This window comes from Orycteropus afer, unplaced genomic scaffold, assembly GCF_000298275.1.
Source record: "Orycteropus afer afer isolate SDZICR_OR568_19922 unplaced genomic scaffold, OryAfe1.0 scaffold00045, whole genome shotgun sequence".
Taxonomy (NCBI): domain Eukaryota; kingdom Metazoa; phylum Chordata; class Mammalia; order Tubulidentata; family Orycteropodidae; genus Orycteropus; species Orycteropus afer.
The window spans coordinates 11,766,351-11,785,253 of NW_006921632.1; the positions used below are offsets into that span (position 1 = coordinate 11,766,351).

The 18,903-nt window shown below is 36.4% G+C and overlaps 1 protein-coding gene across 1 annotated transcript in view; it reads left to right on the top strand.

The window, feature by feature from the left end:
- The window catches only part of ADAMTS20 (ADAM metallopeptidase with thrombospondin type 1 motif 20), a 262,945-nt gene that overhangs the window by 33,910 nt on the left and 210,132 nt on the right, over window positions 1-18,903 (top strand). The window contains exon 3 of the mRNA XM_042780536.1: window positions 5,909-6,071. Within this exon, the coding sequence (XP_042636470.1) occupies window positions 5,909-6,071 (163 nt within the window). The remainder of the gene's footprint in view (window positions 1-5,908; window positions 6,072-18,903) is intronic.

Below are 18,903 nucleotides of genomic sequence, written 5' to 3' on the forward strand. Positions count from 1 at the left end.
CTAACCAGAAGGCTGGCAGTTCAAACCAGCCACTCCTTGGAAGGAAGATGGGGCAATCTACTTCCATAGTGATACTGCCTCGGAAATCCAAGGAGGGGTCACCGTGAGTCGGATCTGACTCGACGACACATAACAACAACAACAATGCCTAGGATATCAGTCTTTATGTATTCCATTTTATTTTTTGCAACTTCCAATCTTCCTAGATTCATACTTTATACTTTTCATGTTCCAATTATTAATGGATGTTTGCAACTATTTCTCCTCAATTTGAGTCATGCTATGCCAGCAAATAGAGCTCCTAAAATTTATTTTATCCATGTCATTAAGGTTGGTTCTACTCTGATGAGGCAGCTCTCTCCCACTTGTATTTTGAGTGCCTTCCAACCTAAGGAACTCGTCTTCCTGCACTGTATAGGACAGTGTTTCCAGGCTATTCATAAAGTTGCCCACTAATGTATCAGACAGTGTTTCTCTGCTATTCATAAGGTTTTCCCTGGCTAATTCTTTGAGAAGTAGATGACCTCTTCCTTCTTCCTAGTCTGTCTCAGTCTGTAAGCTGCATTGAAACCTGTGTACCATGTGCAACGCTGCTGGCATTTGAAACACCAGTGGCACAGCCTCAAGCCTCACAGCAATGCACAAGCCCCACAGTATGACAAACTGACAGACAAGTTTGTCTCCCTTAGCTGTTGGAAACCTCTCCACCCTTCCCTTACCTAATTCCTACCTGGATCCTGCCGCTTTGTTGTCCATGGCTCCCTTCCTTTCCTGCCTCTAGGAGTGGGTCCTGTCTCCCCAGCATAATGATAGGTGGAAAAAAGATTGAAGTTGTCAGAGACTCCATATTACTTGGTTTTACAATCAATGCCAATGGAAGCAGCAGTCAAGACATCAAAATCCATATTATATTGGGCAAATCTGTTACAAAAGACCTCTTTCAAGTGCTGAAGAGCAAAGCTATCTCCTTGAAGACTAAGATGCGCCTAACCCAAGCCATGGTATTTTCAGTTGCCTCATATGCATGTGAGAGCTGAACGATGAATAAGGAAGACTGAATAAGAGTTGATGCTTTTGAGTTGTGGCGTTGGCAAAGAATAATGAATGTACTGTGGACTGCTAAAAGAACTAACAAATCTGTCCTGAAAGAAGTGCAGCTGGAATGCCCCTTGGAAGCAAGAATGGCCAGATTTTCTCTCACCTACTTTGGTCATGTTTTCAGAAGGGACCATTCTTTGGAGAAAGATGTCATCCTTTGTAGAGTGGAGGGCCAATGAAAGAGGGTAAGACCCTCAACAAAATGGTTTGACACAGTGGTTGCAGCAATGGGCTCAGGTATAATAGGGATCATGAGGCTGGCACAGGACTGAAAAGTGTTCTTTCTGTTGTACATAGGGTTGCTATGAGTTGGAGACAACTTGACGGTACATAACAACAACAACAACAACAACAACAATCTATAGCATAAATAAAGGAAAAGAATCACAAGATCATATCAATAGATGAAGAGAAAGCATTTGATAGAATCCAACACCCATTCCTGATAAAAAGTCTCAGAAAAATAGGAATAGAAGAGAAATTTCTCAACATAATAAAAGGCATATATGCAAAACCAACAGCTAACATTCTTTTCAATGGAGAGAGACTGAAACCATTTTCCTGTGAACAGGAACCAGATGAGGGTGCCCTCTCTCATCATTCCTATTCAACATTGTATTGGAGCTCCTAACCAGGGCAATAAGGCAAGAAAGGGAAATCAAAGGCATCCAGATTGGTAAAGATGAAGTAAAACTATCCCTATTGCTGATGATATGATCCTATATATAGAAAGCCCAAGTGATTCAGCAAGAAAACTACTGGAACTTATTGAAAGATGTAGCAGTGACAGGATACAAGATTAACACAAAAAAAATCAGTTAATTTCCTCTACACCAGAAAAGAGATCTCTGAAAAAGAAATAAAGAAATCAAACCATTTACAATAGGTATGAAAAAGATAAAATACTTGGGAGTAAATCGTACGAGAAACACAAAAACCTATACAAAGAAAACTGCAAAACACTACTTCAAGAAAATGTAAGAGATCTACATAAATGGAAGAACATACTGTGCTCATGGATAGAAGATTGAACATTGTGAAAATGTCAATACTACCCAAAGCAATCTATATATTGCATGCAATTCCAATCAAGAATCTATCAGCATTCTTTAAGGACATGGAAAAAGCAGTCACTAATTTTGTATTGGAAGGAAAGAGATCTTAGGTGAGCAAAACACTACTGAAGAACAACAAAGTAGAGGGTCTTACACTCCTGATCTCAAAAACTATTATATAGCAACAGTAGTCAAATAGCCTGGTAAAAGTAAAATGACAGACACAGAGACAGTTGGAACAGAATTGAGAACCCAGAAATAGATCTATCGAACTATGGTCAGCTGATTTTCGACAAAGGGCTGAAATCCATTAAATGGGGAAGAGATAGTCTCTTCAACAGGACTGAGAAGTGTTGGTAAAACTGGTGCTGGTTTTACCAACTGGATATCCATTTGCAGAAAAAGGAAACAAGATCCACACCTCACACCATACACAAAAACTAACGCCAGATGAATCAAAGACTTAAATGTGATCTAAAGTTCATCAAAGAAAAAATAGGGACAAACTTAGGGGTCCTAATTTATGGCATAAATAGACTATTAAGCATGACCCAAAATGTACAAACAGTAGAAGATAAAGTAGATGTTTGGGATCTTCTAAAAATTAAATTCTGTATGCATCAAAAGACTTCTCCAAAACAGTTAAAAAAAAAAAAAAAAAAGAACCTACAAATTGAAAAAAATATTTGGCAATGACATATATGATAAGGGGCTTATCTCTAAAATTTATAGAAAACTCCATCCAACACCTCAACAATAAAAAGATAAACAATCCAATTAAAAAATGGGCGGAAGACATAAATAGACACTTTACTAAAGATATTCAGGTGTCCATCAAACACATGAAGAAATGTTTACAATTATTAGCTGCTAGAGAGATGCAAAGCAAAATAATAATGAGATACCATCTCACCCTAGCACTAGCAGCACAGTCTAACAAGAGAGAAAATAACAAATGCTGGTGAGAATGTGGAGAGATTGGGACTCTTATAAACTCACTGCTGTCGAGTCTGATCCCACTCATAGTGACCCCTCTTTGGGTTTCTGAGGTAGTATCACTAAGGAAGTAGATTGTGCAACCTTCCTTCAGATTTTTTTTTTTTTTTTAAATACACTGCTCATGGTACTGTAAAATGCAACATCCAGTGTGGCAACTGGTATGGCAATTTCTTAAAAAGTTGAAATTAGAAATACTATTTGATCCAGCAATCTCATTACTAGGTTTATATCCTAAAGAAGTGAGAGCCAGGACACAAATAAATATTTTGCGCACTCATGTTCATCACAGCACTGTTCACAATAGCAAAGAGATGGAAACAGCCTACATGTTCATCAATGGAGGAGTGGATAAGTAAATTGTGGTATGAACATACAATGGAATACTATGAAACTCTAAAGAATATCATAGAATCTGTAAAATACCACAAACGTGGATGAACTTGGAGGACAGTATGCTGAATTACAGAAGGACAAATATTGTATTAGTCCACTATTATAAAAAGTCAAGGAAAGGTTTATATATGGAAGAGAATTTTCTTTGATGGCTACCAGAGAGGGGAGGGAAAATTGCTAGACAGGTAAAAAAAGAATCTATCTATTGAAACCAAATATTGTTAGTGGTTACCAAGGGTAGAAGGGAGGGGGAAAGAGGAAGCTTTTGTTTGCGGGGTATTGAGTTTATGCTAATGGTGATGGAATATTTTGGAAAAGGATAGCAATAATAGTAAAGGTAAACATTAATTAAAAATAAATGAAAAATTAAATAGGTGCAATGTATTTTGAGAAGTTGGGGTAGGGATGTGGTCAAGGAAAAACTTTCTGGGTAGTTACTACTTAAGCTCAGATTTGAAGGACGAGATGGATCCAGCCACCCAGCCAGCCAGAGTCAGGTATAAAAAAATAACAAAAACCAAACTCATTGCTGTCAAGTCAATTCCAAGTCATAGCGACCCCTCCTTGGGTTTCTGAGGCAGTGTCTCTGTGGACGTAGATTGCCCAGTCTTCCTTCCGAGGAGTGGCTGGATGAGTCAGGTACATGAGGTGAAAATCGGGTTTTGGGGAATATTTTAGGCAGAGAGAACAACTTATATGATGTGCCTGAGATAAGAAAGATGTCACCCTCAGTCCTTTCTCCATGGCCCCAGTTTCTCTCACTTCCACTTGCACTGTTTCATGAACCATTATAGAGTCTTTTCAGTAGCAACCTTTTGTATAGCAACCTTTGCTACACAAATGGTAGTGAACTATACACCCTGTTTTAAAGTTTTATATTTGGTTTAACAATCTATAATGGAGATCTTTCCATATCTCTGCATAGAATGTTTCCTTAGTCTCTTTTTGTTTGGTTCAAACCATGATATTCTATTTTATGTCTGTACCATGGTTTATTTAAACCAATCCTATCCATGGACTTTTGAATTGGTTCTAATATTTACCTATTAAAAATGCTATAGTTAATAAGTTTATATGTATGTTATTTCACATGTGAGTAAATACATAGGATTTGTATGATAAATTTTCTGAAGGGAAATTGCTAGTCAGAGGGAAAATGTATTTGTATGATGGATACTGTCAAATATCTTTGCATAGAGATTTCAGTCATTTATCTTGCCAAAAGTAATGCATGAAACTACTTGTGTTTGCACAGGCACACATTTAGAGCGTGTTATAAAACTTAGATTTTGGCCAGTCTCATAGGCCGTATTTAAGGAATAGTAAAGATGCCAGGAGTGAGCCGTTGAGTGAGCTAAGGAATGTTGGGGAGGTGTGGGCAGGTTACCTAGGATATTGCAGACCATTGTAAAGAAAAGACTTTGGATTTTACTTGGCAGGCTAAAGAAAGTCATTGGAAATTTTTATTTATTTATTTTTCAGAAGACTGACATATTTCAAACTTCTTTTAAAGTAATTGCTCTGGCTCCTTTCTATAGAGGGCTATTGGTTTGGTTTAGGAAAGAGAATGTTAAATTAGATCATGGATGTAGTGGTGAAATTTGTGGAAGGAAAGTGGTCTGATTTTGATTATACTTTGAAGGTTGAGCCATCGAGATTTGCAGATGTGGGATGTGAGAGAAAGAGCTATCCTCTAATTCTCTCTAAGATTTTTTTGGCCTGAGCCAACTGAATGATACTGTTGCCATTTGCCAAAATAGAGAGCATTGCAGAAATAACAAGCTTTTGGAAGGGAAATCAAGAGTCTGGCTTTGGACATGTTAAGGATGAGAATGCAACTAGTTATCTAAGTGGAAATGTCAAGTAGCAAGTTGGATATTGGATGCTGTAGTTCAGAAGACAGGTCTTTGTTATAATTCTTTGATGAGCCACTGCTAAATAAATGAATTCTAAATTCCTAGCATCACATTCAAGTTTTCTTTCATCCAACTCCAGCCTGCCTTTTCAGTCTTGGCTTACACTATTACATTTCATAGCCCAAGAGAAGTAGGCATTATTATGTATACCCTAGGATTTTTTCTATATTAATGCTTTTGCCTATGCCATTCTTTATACCTGGAATGTCGGTCAGCTCAGCTCTACCTATGGGAATACTATCCAGTCTCCATGACTTTATACATATGAGTGGAGAGGAAAAAAAATGATCCATAGAAAGAAAAAAAAATTGTTTAATTGATGACATTTAATGAAAGACATTTGGCAGTTGTGCTTCTATATGCTCATTTTAACCTGTGGCACAAATTACCATTTCTTCTTAGTGATTTTATTTTCAAAAAGTTAATTTTTATTTTACTTACTTTCAGATGGGAACATTTAAAGCGCATGATGGTGAATATTTCTTAGAACCTATAATGAAGGCTGATGGGAGTGAACATGAAGATGATCACAACAAGCCACATCTTATATACAGACAGGAATTAAAGAGGAACCATTTTCTACAGTCTCATAATCATTGTGAAGTTTCAGGTATGTGTATAAAAAAAAAAACCTCTTCTCAAATTATGATTCTAAGTAAATATTTTTATAAATAAGCTTACAATTTGCATATTTTCTTAAATTATGAAATATATGATATTTAAAAAATATTTATTGACCTAAGCGTTCATGTAGCATAGTGCCTAAGGCATTTAACTGCTAATCAGAAGGCTGGTGGTTCAAAGCCACCAGCTACTCCTCGGAAGGAAGGTTGGATAATCTACTTCTGTAGTGATACCACCTCAGAAACCCAAGAAGGGGTCACTATGAGTCAGGTCTGACTCGACGGCACATAACAACAACAACAACATTTATTGACCTATACGAGCCCATTAGAAATTATCTAATGTCTGTAGGCAATTTGTTGTAGTAGACTAAGTATAAATAGGAAATAGAGTTCAGTATATGACAGTGGCTAAGACACTTGCCTGCTAACCAGACGGCTGGCGGTTCAAACCCACCAGCCACTCCTCGGAAGGAAGGTTGGGCAATCCTACTTCCGTAGTGATACTGCCTCGGAAACCCAAGGAGGGGTTGCTATGAGTCGGGTTTGACTCGACAGCACATAACAACAACAACAACAATATGAAATTTATAGTAAATCATCGGAAAATTTCACTTTAATCACTAATGTAACACTGATATAATTTACTTTTTCTAAGGAGAGTATTAGATAATTTTAAAAAAACTGAACCTAGATTTTTTTGTAACAATGGTATTAGATATTTTGAAAGTTTTAATCTGACTTGATAAATACAAATTTTGAAAATAATTCTTTTTATCAATACATCAATAAATGTATTTTACAAACATAAGTATTTATATACTTGAATGATATAAAGAATAATATGACGTGAACTCTAAATTCCCAAAAGCCAGGTTAAGAGATTGAACACAGTGACACTGGAACAATAACCTTGAGCTTCCTTTGTGTCTCTGTGTTTTGAAGTTTGTGTTTTCCTTTTCATTCTTTTGCTTTTAAAAATGGTTTTGCTAATTTTGAATATATTAAGTATTTATGTGTGCTTGTGTGCCTAAATAACAATATCTGTCCTAACTAACAATAACACTTTGTTCAATTTTGCATGCTTTTACCTTTATATAAAAGAAAACATATTGTATGCATTATTATATTTTTTTTTTTTCCCAGCATTGTTTCTCACATTCACCTATGCTGGTGCACATAGCAACAGCTCTTTCGTTTTCATTGCTTTGTGTATCGCACTGTCTGAGTATATCACAGTATGGAGTAGTTTGCAGATGTTTGCTATTGTAAACAATGCTGCTGTGAATGGTCTTGTCCAAATCTCCTGGGCTGTGTTTGAGAGTTTGTACAGGGTATACACATGGATGCTAGATAATTTTATAGTGTTTTTTACAAAGTGGCTTTTATCAATTTGTGCTTCCAGCACTGTGTGAGAGAAGTATATTTATATCATCATATTTTTATTATAAAACTCAGACTACTGAAGATTTATAATAAATAAGAATCTAGGAATCACAGTTTTCTACACAGTCTGTAAATCTGTTGCTAGTAAAATAATTTACTTGTATATTGAATAAAAGTTGTATTTATTAAGAGTTGTGTCCATATATGTGCATTTATCTCTACTGTTCATATCATGACATACAATGTTATAGTGGAGAAAAGGCACCTGCAGTTATCATCAAAGTACAAAATCTAGACAAAAGAATGGGATTAGAAAGGATTTATTTGAGATTGTAGGTATCCATAAACTATAGTTCCAAACACTGTGATGCCATCTGTTTTGGGATATAATGATATGTAGGCCTTTGAAGGTTTCCCTTGGGAATGCACTTCTTAACCTTTGCTATTATAAGAGTGGCATTTTGGAGTGGTTCTCACTGCGTCTAAGGCCGTGTTTTAAATCTATTGACATAATAGATGCCTTTCTTATGCTTTTAATATGAGCATAAGGGTTTCATTTTTATGGCTTCAAAGAAAACACAAATGGGTGCAGCTTCACAATAGAGTTCTACAGAAGGCAGCTTATGCTTGCTCTGATCTGCCATTCAGAAGCAGCTTGTTTAATGAACTGTTTAGCTTCTTTAAGAAGAAAACCACCAAGTAGACATTCTGAATGCATAACTGCTTCAGATAATGATATGCAGGGTTTTGCATTCATAATCAGTGTTAATTATCAGAAAGAAAATGGTTCAAGAAAAGCCAAGCTCTTTTGTTTGAAAAAATTATAGTAAAGATATATTATAAAAACTACAAATAAAATACAAAAAGAAAGCAATGGGGCTTATTTTCTTTTAGTTGCAACAAACTCCACCCTCGCCTCCCCAACATTCATCCCTAAAATGTAAAAGGTAGCATCCATTCTTTTCAATCTCAAATTACCTCCATTTTTACGTACAATTAGCATACATATTTTAAACCAATAATAAAGGCTATCAATTAATGACCAAATAATTAGCTATTAATTCATTGTTTTGTTAGTACAAGTGGAGAGTTATGAATGTAATTAGTAAAGAGTTATGTAAGGCTTTTTCCTCCCAATTCACACACTGTTGTTCAGAAATGCTTGCAGAATCACATTTTATATTCTAAAGAATGAACCTGCAGGAGAGTCCTCCAAATAGGTGGGCCTAAAAATTAACACATGAACCAACATTATTAAATGGAAAAAGAGAAGGGATTTCTTTTTTCCCCTCAATATGTTTATTGATGATTTTAGTTCATTATCAACCTACAGTGTTACAGTTCATAGTGACATCATCTTCAATGAGTTAAATTATTTGTAAGGTGAACTTTTACTCTGTGCCTTGGGGCTATGCAAGTTAAAGTTGGTAGCCAAACCTAGCAGTTGTGAATGCCACGATCTCAAATATATACCAGGTGTCTTTTTCATAACACCAGTGGAAGTGGCAAAGCAAGCAAACAAAAAGCCCACAAAATGAGCAAACATCAACCAACCAACCCACACCATCACCAAAACAAAACCAAATAAACCCAAGGGGAAGGAAACCTTGAAAAGACTGAAGAATGAAAAACATCCTGAATTCTATTAAGTGTAATTCTACTGTTGCTCATGTTCCAAGGCAGATGAGAACTGGTCTGCTTTCCTTGGAAGGCTGGTGAGCCTGTTCCATTTCCCCGTTGCTCACCTGCCCTTCTCATTTTAGTGTTATGAGGCAGGAGTGTAGAGCATGAGTAGAACAATAAAACAGAGTGTTTGGTGATTGAAAATACATTATCTTTGAAAACCCTTTAGGATGATGTTGTTTCATTTTAACATTTCTGTACTTTTCCTAAATTTTTAGAGATTTTTAAATTATTATATTCTTTAAGTCTCTGGAGTATATAAAGGATTATACTGGGTAAGATTTGAATCTATTCAGGTTTTCAAAGCCCAGAAGGAGTAAAAGAACATGAAAAGAGAAATAGAAAACTGAGGAGTGTGGTGGTATGCAGTTCAAGGGCTTGAGCAACAAACTATGTCCTTGGTTTTAGCAGGGGGGTAAAATTCAAAACATTTAATCTCTCTTGTGAAGAATATGTAGGCATTTTCCAGTGAATGGGAAAAAAAAGGATACAGAAAGGAAGTAGCATTTGTAGTCACAGAGTTCTGTTGTGTGTTGCGGTGCAGTAAATCATTTTTATATGGCCTTTCTAGCTATGGTCTTGTAGCTCCCACAGAATAATTGCCTAAGATTGTGTAAATTGAGTGACTTATGGTCTATGAGGGGATTGGTCAGTTTGGGTCCTTCTGGGAGGACCATGCCTTGAAATTGATGAGACATTTGCATGTATAAGGCCCAGTCAGTCCCAGAGAGGTTTTGGGGTACCTCATTACCACCAAGAAAAGTCTGGAGTAGAACATGTCCCTTGGACCAAGGACTCAAGATCCCTCTGCTAAGAACCTCCTAGACCTGGAAGAAAGCTGTAACCCTGAAGAAGGCCTGAGGTGGAGAGAGGCAAGGCTGGTGGGCTTGGCAGCCCATGGTGTAACAGCTGGGTGCCTTTGCACGGAGACTTGCCAATGGAGCTGAAATAGCTGTAACAGTTGTTTGTGCAGGGCAAGAAGGGCCTGAATGTACCCCATGCAGGTGCTACACACCTCCCAGCCGGGCAGTGTGGTGGCAAAAGAGCCTCACAGACCCAGGTCGTGTCGTGGGAGCTGGAGACAAAGGCTTAGCAAGGCCCGTGGGCAGAGGCCGGGGAGCTCTTGTGCAGTGGTCCTCCCACATGTCCAGTGGGCCCAGTGTAGAAGCCTTGGGCAGCAAAGTGATAGCCAGAGGCAGTGGTGACATGAACATGGACTGAGTCAGACCGGAACTACAGGGTGCCTGCCTAGTGACATGAGAATGGACATGAGTAATTTTGGGAAGGGTAAGCATTTCCCCTTCGAGCATCTGCTGTAATTGTTTAACTATTTGCTTCCTATAAATAATAGTGAAACTTGTGAAAGCCGGAATCTACGTAAGGTGGAAACCTGTCAGAGAAGGAAAACTCAAATATTTTCCACTGATAAAGAGCAATAAAAAAAGTAGTAAGACTGCACCCTGTCAAAGGCGGAAAACTTGTGAGAGCTGGAAAACAAGACAGCCCTGTTGAGTTACAGATCTTATAAGTTTCACTGTGATAATGGCTTTCATTTTACCAACACTATGTAAGTGTCTTATGTGTCTGGCTTGATCACAGATGAACATACAATGGTTAATGCTGCTGGGAATATGTATCTGATTTCTAATTGTCTTATGGATGCCTTGAAGTTTCAGGCATAGCCTATCTGTGTGTATAATGCAGAAAGAGAGCAATATATGTGTGTAGAAGAGGCAGGAGGATAAGGTGCAGGTGTGTGGAAAGTAGATAAGAGATGAGGCTGGGAAGGTACTCAAAGGCCAGATCTGAAAGGGCTTTTATCCTAAGCTAAAGATTTTGTAAGTTATCCCATAGGCATTGGGAAAACAAAGAAGTTTTAAAGCAGAAACTTTGTATGATATGCTTTTTTAAAAAAATTTAATTTTATGTATCACTCACCTGGCATGGCAGCTATTTTTTTGGTTTTTCCTTAGTTAATTTTACATTTGAATGAGAAGAGACTGAAGGTAGGGAGGCTAAGTCAAAGAAAAAGCTACCTTATCAGCAAAGGATTAAATGTCAGACAAGGAAAGTATACACAAAGAAGTAAATTGAAGATAATTTCCTTAAAGTGTTTTTCACAATATTGATGTTAAAGACTTTTTCTGTGAGTAATACATTTGCATAATATATCTGTGAATGTATGAGAGCTTCCTTTTAAATAAAATTCCATTTACACACAGATTGTTTCTATTTCCTTTAATGATAATATTTTAATCAGCATCTGTCTGGGGGAAAGCCAGATGAATTTAGTGTCAAAAGAGGCCACAGTTCACTTAGTGAGCTGGGAGTAAGGGAATGGAAGGAGTTCTATCCTGACCCTGCTAACTAAATGAGACCTTAACCTCTCTGAGTAGGTAATGAATGGTTAATGAATTTAATATGTTTCCTGTTTACATGAATGTGTTGGTTAAATTTAGGGGTTTCTAATTTGGATACCTATAGCTACAGGGTGTCTCAGAAGGAAGATGGAGCAAGGTACTTCCGTAGTGATACTGCCTTGGAAACCCAAGGAGGGGTCGCTATGAGTTGGTTCTGACTCGACGGCACATAACAACAACAACAGCTATAGGGTGTAGGCAGTTGTAAGAAATGAGTGAAATGAGGTGTCATTGGGATACTAAGGTGTATGTAGGGCACTGAAAAGTAGACGCTTCTTGCAAAAGGAGCAGCAGGAGTGTGGAGCCAGTACTGCTAGATCTTTTGCATCTTTTATGAAGTTGAAAATCTAGGTTTTTTTTTTTTTTTTCTAGTGAAAGAAATGTAAACACAAGGGCTGAATTTGGCCTGCTAGCCAACCACAGGTTTCCAATCTCTGAATGATTCCTAAGCTCTCTGCCATTTACAACATTTTACTAATGTGTGGGTAGAGAAGGAGATGCCATTAACAAATCCAGCAACAGAGGATGTTAAATATGCTTATTGTCATGGCAAATATTTTGAAATAATACATTGTTAATGGCATTTTCAGGAATCAGTTCAAGCCTCCAACTACCTATAAAGATTACTGTAGAGATCTCTCCTGCATACACTTTTATCTTTTTGAAAGGTCACCTATGGCTGTGAAAGGAAGTCTGGTGGTGCTCTGATTAAGGAATTGGGCTGCTGGCCAAAAGGTCTGCAGTTCGGATCCACCAGCCTCTCCACAGGAGGAAAATGAGGCAATCTACTTCCATAAAGATATACAGCCTTGGGATCCTGGTGGGGTCACTATGAATGGGTATGGCTATCTACTTGCCAAAACAAATAATCTTTTCTGTCTTACTTTGTCTATTGGAGAATCATTTCACACTATCCATCAGCTTCTCGTAATTGAATTTTCCTCCCTTACTTTGGCTTCTCTGGCATATTTTCTTCTAACTTTTCTGACACTTCCATTTCTCTTCCTGGTTGTTATTACTTTCCTGTCTTCTAAGAAATGCAAGTGGGTTTCAGGAGAGGATGTGGAATGAGGGTTATCATTGCTGATGTCAACTGGATCGTGGCTCAAAGCAAATAATACCAGAAAGATGTTTACTTGTGTTTTATTGACTATGCAAAAGCATTTGATTGTGTGGATCATAACAAATTATGGGTAACTGAGAAAAATGGGAGTTCCAAAACACTTAATTGTACGCATGAGGAATCTGTACATAGACCAGGAGGCTGTCGTTCAAACAGAATAAGGAGACACTGCATGGTTTAAAATCAAGAAGGGAGTATGTCAGGGTTGTGTCCTTTCACCATACTTGTTTGATCTATATGCTGAGCAAATAGTCCGAGAAGCTGGACTATATGAAGAATGTGGTATCAGGACTGGAGGAAGAATCATTAACAACCTGCAATATGCTGATGACACAACTTTGCTTACTGAAAGTGAGGATGACTTGAGGCACTTACTGATGAAGATTGAAGACTACAGTCTGCAGTATGGATTACATCTCAATATAAAGAAAACAAAAGTCCTCACAATTGGACCTATAAAAGCATCACGATAAATGGAGAAAAGATTGAAGTTGTCAAAGACTTCACATTGCTTGGTTCTACAATCAACACCAGTAGAAGCAGTAGTTAGGACATCAGATGATGTATAGCACTGGGCAAATCTGCTCTAAAGAACCTTTTTCAAGTGCTGAAGAGCAAAGATGTCTTCTTGAGGACTAAGGTGTGCCTGACCCAAGCCATGGTATATTTAATCACCTTGTGTGCATGTTAGAGCTGGACAATGAATAAGGAAGACTGAAGAAGAGTTGATGCTTTTGAGTTTTGGCACTGGTGAAGAATGCTGAAAGTACTGTGGACTGCTAAAAGAACTAACAAATTTGTCCTGAAGGAAGTGCAGCTGGAATGCTCCTTAGAAGCACGAAGGCCAGACTTCATCTCACCTACTTTGGTTGTGTTATCAGAAGGGACCATATCCTGGAGAAGGATGTCATGCTTGGTAAGGTGGAGAGTCTATGAAAGAGGGGAGGCCCTCAAGGAGATGGATTGACACAGTGGCAGTGGTGATTGGCTGAAATATAGCGAGGATTATGAAGCTGGTGCAGGACCAGATAGTGTTTCTTTCTGCTATGTGCAGGGTCACTATGAGTTGGAGAAGACTTGGCAGCACCTAACAACAACAACACAATATCTTCTAAGTTAAGAATTTTTTAAAGTGTTCTTGGCCACTATTTTTTAAAATTGTGGTGAAAATATAAGTAACAAAACATACACCATCTCAACAATTTCCACATGTACATTCTGTTGGCATTGATTACATTCTTCAAGTTGAGTTCCTGCCTTTACTTCTTCTGAGTATATAGCTCGGATTGGGATTGCTGGGTCATGTAGTAGTTCTGTGTTCAACTTTTTGAGGAACTGCCAAACTGGTTTTCCCAGTAGCTGTACCATTTACGTTTCCATCAGCAATAGATGAGGGTTCCCATTTCTCCACAACCTCACCAGCATTTGTTTTCCTTTTTTTTTTTTTTTTTTGATACTGCAATTCTAACAGAGGTGAGATGTTTTGAATTACATCTTTCTAATGGGTGGCAGTTCAAACCCACCAGCCACTCCTCAGAAGGAAGGTTGGGCAATCTACTTCCGTAGTGATACCACCTCAGAAACCCATGGAGGGGTCACTATGAGTCGGGTCTGACTCGATGGCACATAACAACAACAACAACAGCAGCAATGGTTAATGATGTTGACCATCTTTTCATGTGCTTGTTGTCCATTTGAATATCTACTTTAGTGAAATTTCTTTTCCAGTCCTTTGCATATTTTTTTGATTGAGTTGTTTACATTTTTTGTTGTTAAGCTGTAGAAGATTTTTCTGTTTTAAAATATATTTTGGATATTAGACCTTTATCAGATATATGGCTCCCCCAGATTTTCTCCTAATTAGTAGTTTGTCTTTGCACTTTTTTGGATAAGGTCCTTTGATTAATTTGGCTACTATTTATTTATTTATTTTAAACTTTTATTGTGGTGAAAACATACATAATAAGACATTCATCAGTATAACAACTTCTACATTTACAGTGCAGGGACATTGATGACATTTTTCGTGTTGTGTCACCATTATTGCTATCCTTTTCCAAAACATTCTACCACCATTAGCATAAACTCAGTGCCCTGCACACAAAAGCTTCCCCTTTCCCCCTCCCTCCTATCCCTGGTAATCTTTGGTACATATATATTTCTTTCTACGTATAAACCTTTCCTTGACTTTTTATAATATTGGACTAATACAGTGTTTGTCCTTCTGTGATTGACTTATTTCACTCAGCATAGTATCCTCCAAGTTTATCTACATTATGTGGTGTTTTGCAAATTCTACATTATTGTCTAGAGTTACATAAATTCTATTGTGTGTATGTACCACAGTTTGGTTATCCATTCCTTGGTTGATGGACATTTAGGTTGTTTCCATCTCATTGCTCTTGTGAATAGTGCCACAATGAACATGGGTATGCATGTATCTGTTTGTGTCCTGGGTCTCACATTTTTTTTATTTTAATTTTTTTTAGGATATATACCTAGTAACAGGATTGCTGGATCAAATTGTATTTCTATTTCCAACTTTTTATGGAATTGCCATACCGATTTCTACACTAGTTGTGTCATTTTACAGTCCCACCAGCAGTGTATGAGAGTCCCAATCTCTCCACATCCTTGCTAGTTATTTTCTGTCTTGTTGAATTTGCTATTAGTACTATGGTGAGATGGTATCTCATTATTGTTTTGATTGGCATCTCTCTAATGGCTACTGATTGCAGACATTTCTTTATGTGTTTGTTGGCTGCCTGAATATCTTCTTTGGTGAAGTGTCTGTTCTTGTCTTTTGACCATTTTTAAATTGGATTGTTTGTCTTTTTGGTGTTGAAGTATTTTCTATAAATTTTATAGATAAGTCCTTTGTCCAATTGATATGTCATTGCCAAATACTTTTTCCTATTCTGTAGGTTTTCTTTTTACTCTTTTGGCGAAGTCTTTTGATGCACATAAGAATTTAATTTTTACAAGTTCCCACTCGTCTAGTTTATCTTCTACTGTTTGTGCATCTCTGCTTATGCTTGGTAGTCTCTTTATGGCATAAATTAGGGCCCCTAAGTTTGCCCATATTTTTTCTTTGAACTTTATAGTTTTAAGTTTCACATTTAAGTGTTTGATCCATCTGGAGTTAGTTTTTATGTACGGTGTGAGGTATGGATCTTGTTTCATTTTTCTGTAAATGGTTATCCAGTTTGCCAGCACCATGTGTTAAAGAGACTATCTCTTCTCCATTTAATGGTTTTTGGCCCTTTCATATCTTGGCTATGAATCACTTTGTTGATTTCCAAAAAGAAAAAAAATAGTGATTTTGATTGGATTTCATTTAATCACTAGTTCAATTTGTTGTAGATTTAACATCTAATATTGTGCCTTCTGAGCTATCAATATGGTACAGTATAATCTCCATTTATTCTTCTTAAATTCCCTCATAATATTTTATATTTTTATTTAAAGATTTCTTACACATCTTTTGTTAGTTTTCTTTCTGGGTATATTTGTTCTTTCTTTCTTTTTTTTTGATATTACTGTAAGTTGTATTTTAAAAATCTATTTTCTAATTATTGATTTCTTATACATTAAAAACGTATCTGTGACCTTGCATTTAACAACCTTGTCAAATTCACATAGTCTAAAAGTTTATCTGTTGATTCTTTTGGATTTTGTGCATGAACAGTCATGTAGACAATTTTGTTTCTTGTTTACAATCTTCAACCTTTTATTTCTTTTTCTTGTCTTATTGTACTGGCTAAGATTTCTAGAACAGTGTTGAATAGAAATGGTGATAATGAAAATCCTTGCCTCATTACCAATTTTAGAAGGAAAGTTTTCAACCTTTTCTAATATGTATGATGTCTATTGTCGGTTTTTCTTAGGTACCTTTTATGTGGTTAAGAAAGAAATTTGCAGTTTATCAGGAATTTTTATTCTGAATGGATGTTGAATCTTATCAAAGATACACCATGTTTACCAAATTCTTTTGTTCGTTCTTTATTAATTGGATTGACACAATGTGTGCAACAATGAATTTAAAATTAATTGTGAGAATGATACAGGACTGGCCATGTTTCATTATGTTTATATGGGGTAGCTATGAGTTGAAACTTAATCAATGGCATCTAACAACAAAACAACAACCTAACAACAACAGCAACCATTTTATGTGGTGAATTAGATTGATTGGTTCTCATATGTAAAGTCCACCTTGTATTCTTGTACAATTTTTTCATTTATGTTCATGAGTGAATTTGAGTTATGATTTCTTCTCTTGAATAGATGGGTAAAGAGCAAGAAAGATGAGGGTCTGGAAGGAAATGATTAAAATAATGGACTACTTACTGGATGAGCTGTGTAAGAAAATCATTATAATTGTTTTCTCCACTTAATATTCATTTAGATTTACTCACTAGTGAAAATAAGTCAATAGATTTGTAGGATGCAATAACAAAAATATTTCTATCTAAAGTATTAGATCACTAATCAACCATATAGCTCAATTTACAGTTTTCCTTTGGTTGGTCTACCAAACAAATAATTGCAAATGCTTAGTGAAGTAAATTTGGATCTTTGGCACTCTACTGCTTAGCCACATGATGCTTTCCTCTTGAAGAGAAAGCAAAGAATTCAATTCTTAGTAATTAGAATCTGATTCAGAGTTACACCATTCAGAAGCAGCTTATTTAAAGACCTTGAGACATGAATCTGGGCTGCTCTCACATTGAGTCCAAATGCAGGGTAAAACTGCACATGGAGGGTGGCTCATGATCTTGGCTGGCCCCTGCCTATGTTTCACACTTTGTGAAGATCATTTCTACTCGGGTGAGAGTTGGGCCTGACGCCAGGTCACATGGCAGATATACTGTTTTCATGTGGAGCATGTCCCAGGCCTCTGGATCTTTCCCAAAAAGTCCTTCTTCCTTAGACTTTTCTCCCTTGGAAGAAAGCCAGAAAACTGGAGAACAAAAAAAACTTCCTTCCCTCTCTGTCCTGTCAGTCTACATTTTCTTTTGCCCATACACGATGCACACAGACACTAGATTAACTTCCTGGTGTTAAAAAAGATTGATAAAAACATTCAATTAAAAAAAAATGACTTATAAAATTCTGGGATATAGCATGAAACAGCAAAATAGGTGTTTGAAAAGAGCTCAATAATTTCAAAGTTTGATTTTTTTCCCACTTCTGTCAAAAATCTCAAAATACTGAACTTAGTAAGTGCTGTCAAAACAATTTGAATAAAATATAGTTCTATAATAAAGATATTAAGTACTATTAAGATATCACATAGAATTTTATTTTTTAATATTTTATATTCACTTAGTGCCTGTCTTTTAATCAAACCTCTAAGCTTTTCAATGTTAAATTTACTTTGAAAATACATTGAATATTTCTTACATTTAAAAATACTTTAAGCAAAATTTAAAGGTTAGGTGAACATTTCACATGGGAATTCATTTGTTTTTGGTCAATATCTGTTCCAGGAATTATGGAGTCAGGAAGAGTAAATACAGTTTAAGAAATAAATTATAATGGCCAGAGTAGCATTAGAATGAGGTAAAAAATAAACTTAGATTGCAGTTTCAATGTTTAATGAGTTACAATTCTTGTTTTCTACAAGTATTCAGAAAAGAAATTATAGAATTAATATTATAATAGGTAATTCTTATACTATTATTTCATCAAATTATTTAATAATAGTTTTGAATGCTAGTAAGTCAGTACTTGAATCAATGAAACAAATAGAGGGATTATACTACTTATAAATGCCTACTTTGAACTATGCATATTGGAAAGTATTTTAGAATGTTTAGTACTTAAAATTACCTCAAGGCATTTCTGGAAAGATTGCATGTGTGGTCAGATTGTAAGATGAAGAAGTACTTCTGGTTTAGTGGCAACCCATGTAAAAGTTTTTAAAATAAAGAGGAATTATATATTATCTACCAATAAATCATAGTAAGTGGATATGGTTTAGAAACGGATTGCTAGGAGGCACATCTGAAAATAGGAAGATAAGATTGATAAGGCAGACTTTCTGTCCTATTGTCAGTTTTAATGTTGTTGTTGTTATGTGCCATCGAGTCGCACCCGACTCATAGCGACCTCTCCTTGGGTTTCCGAGGCAGTATCACTACGGATAGGCCTACTTCCGTAGTGATACTGCCTTGGAAACCCAAGGAGGGGTCGCTATGAGTC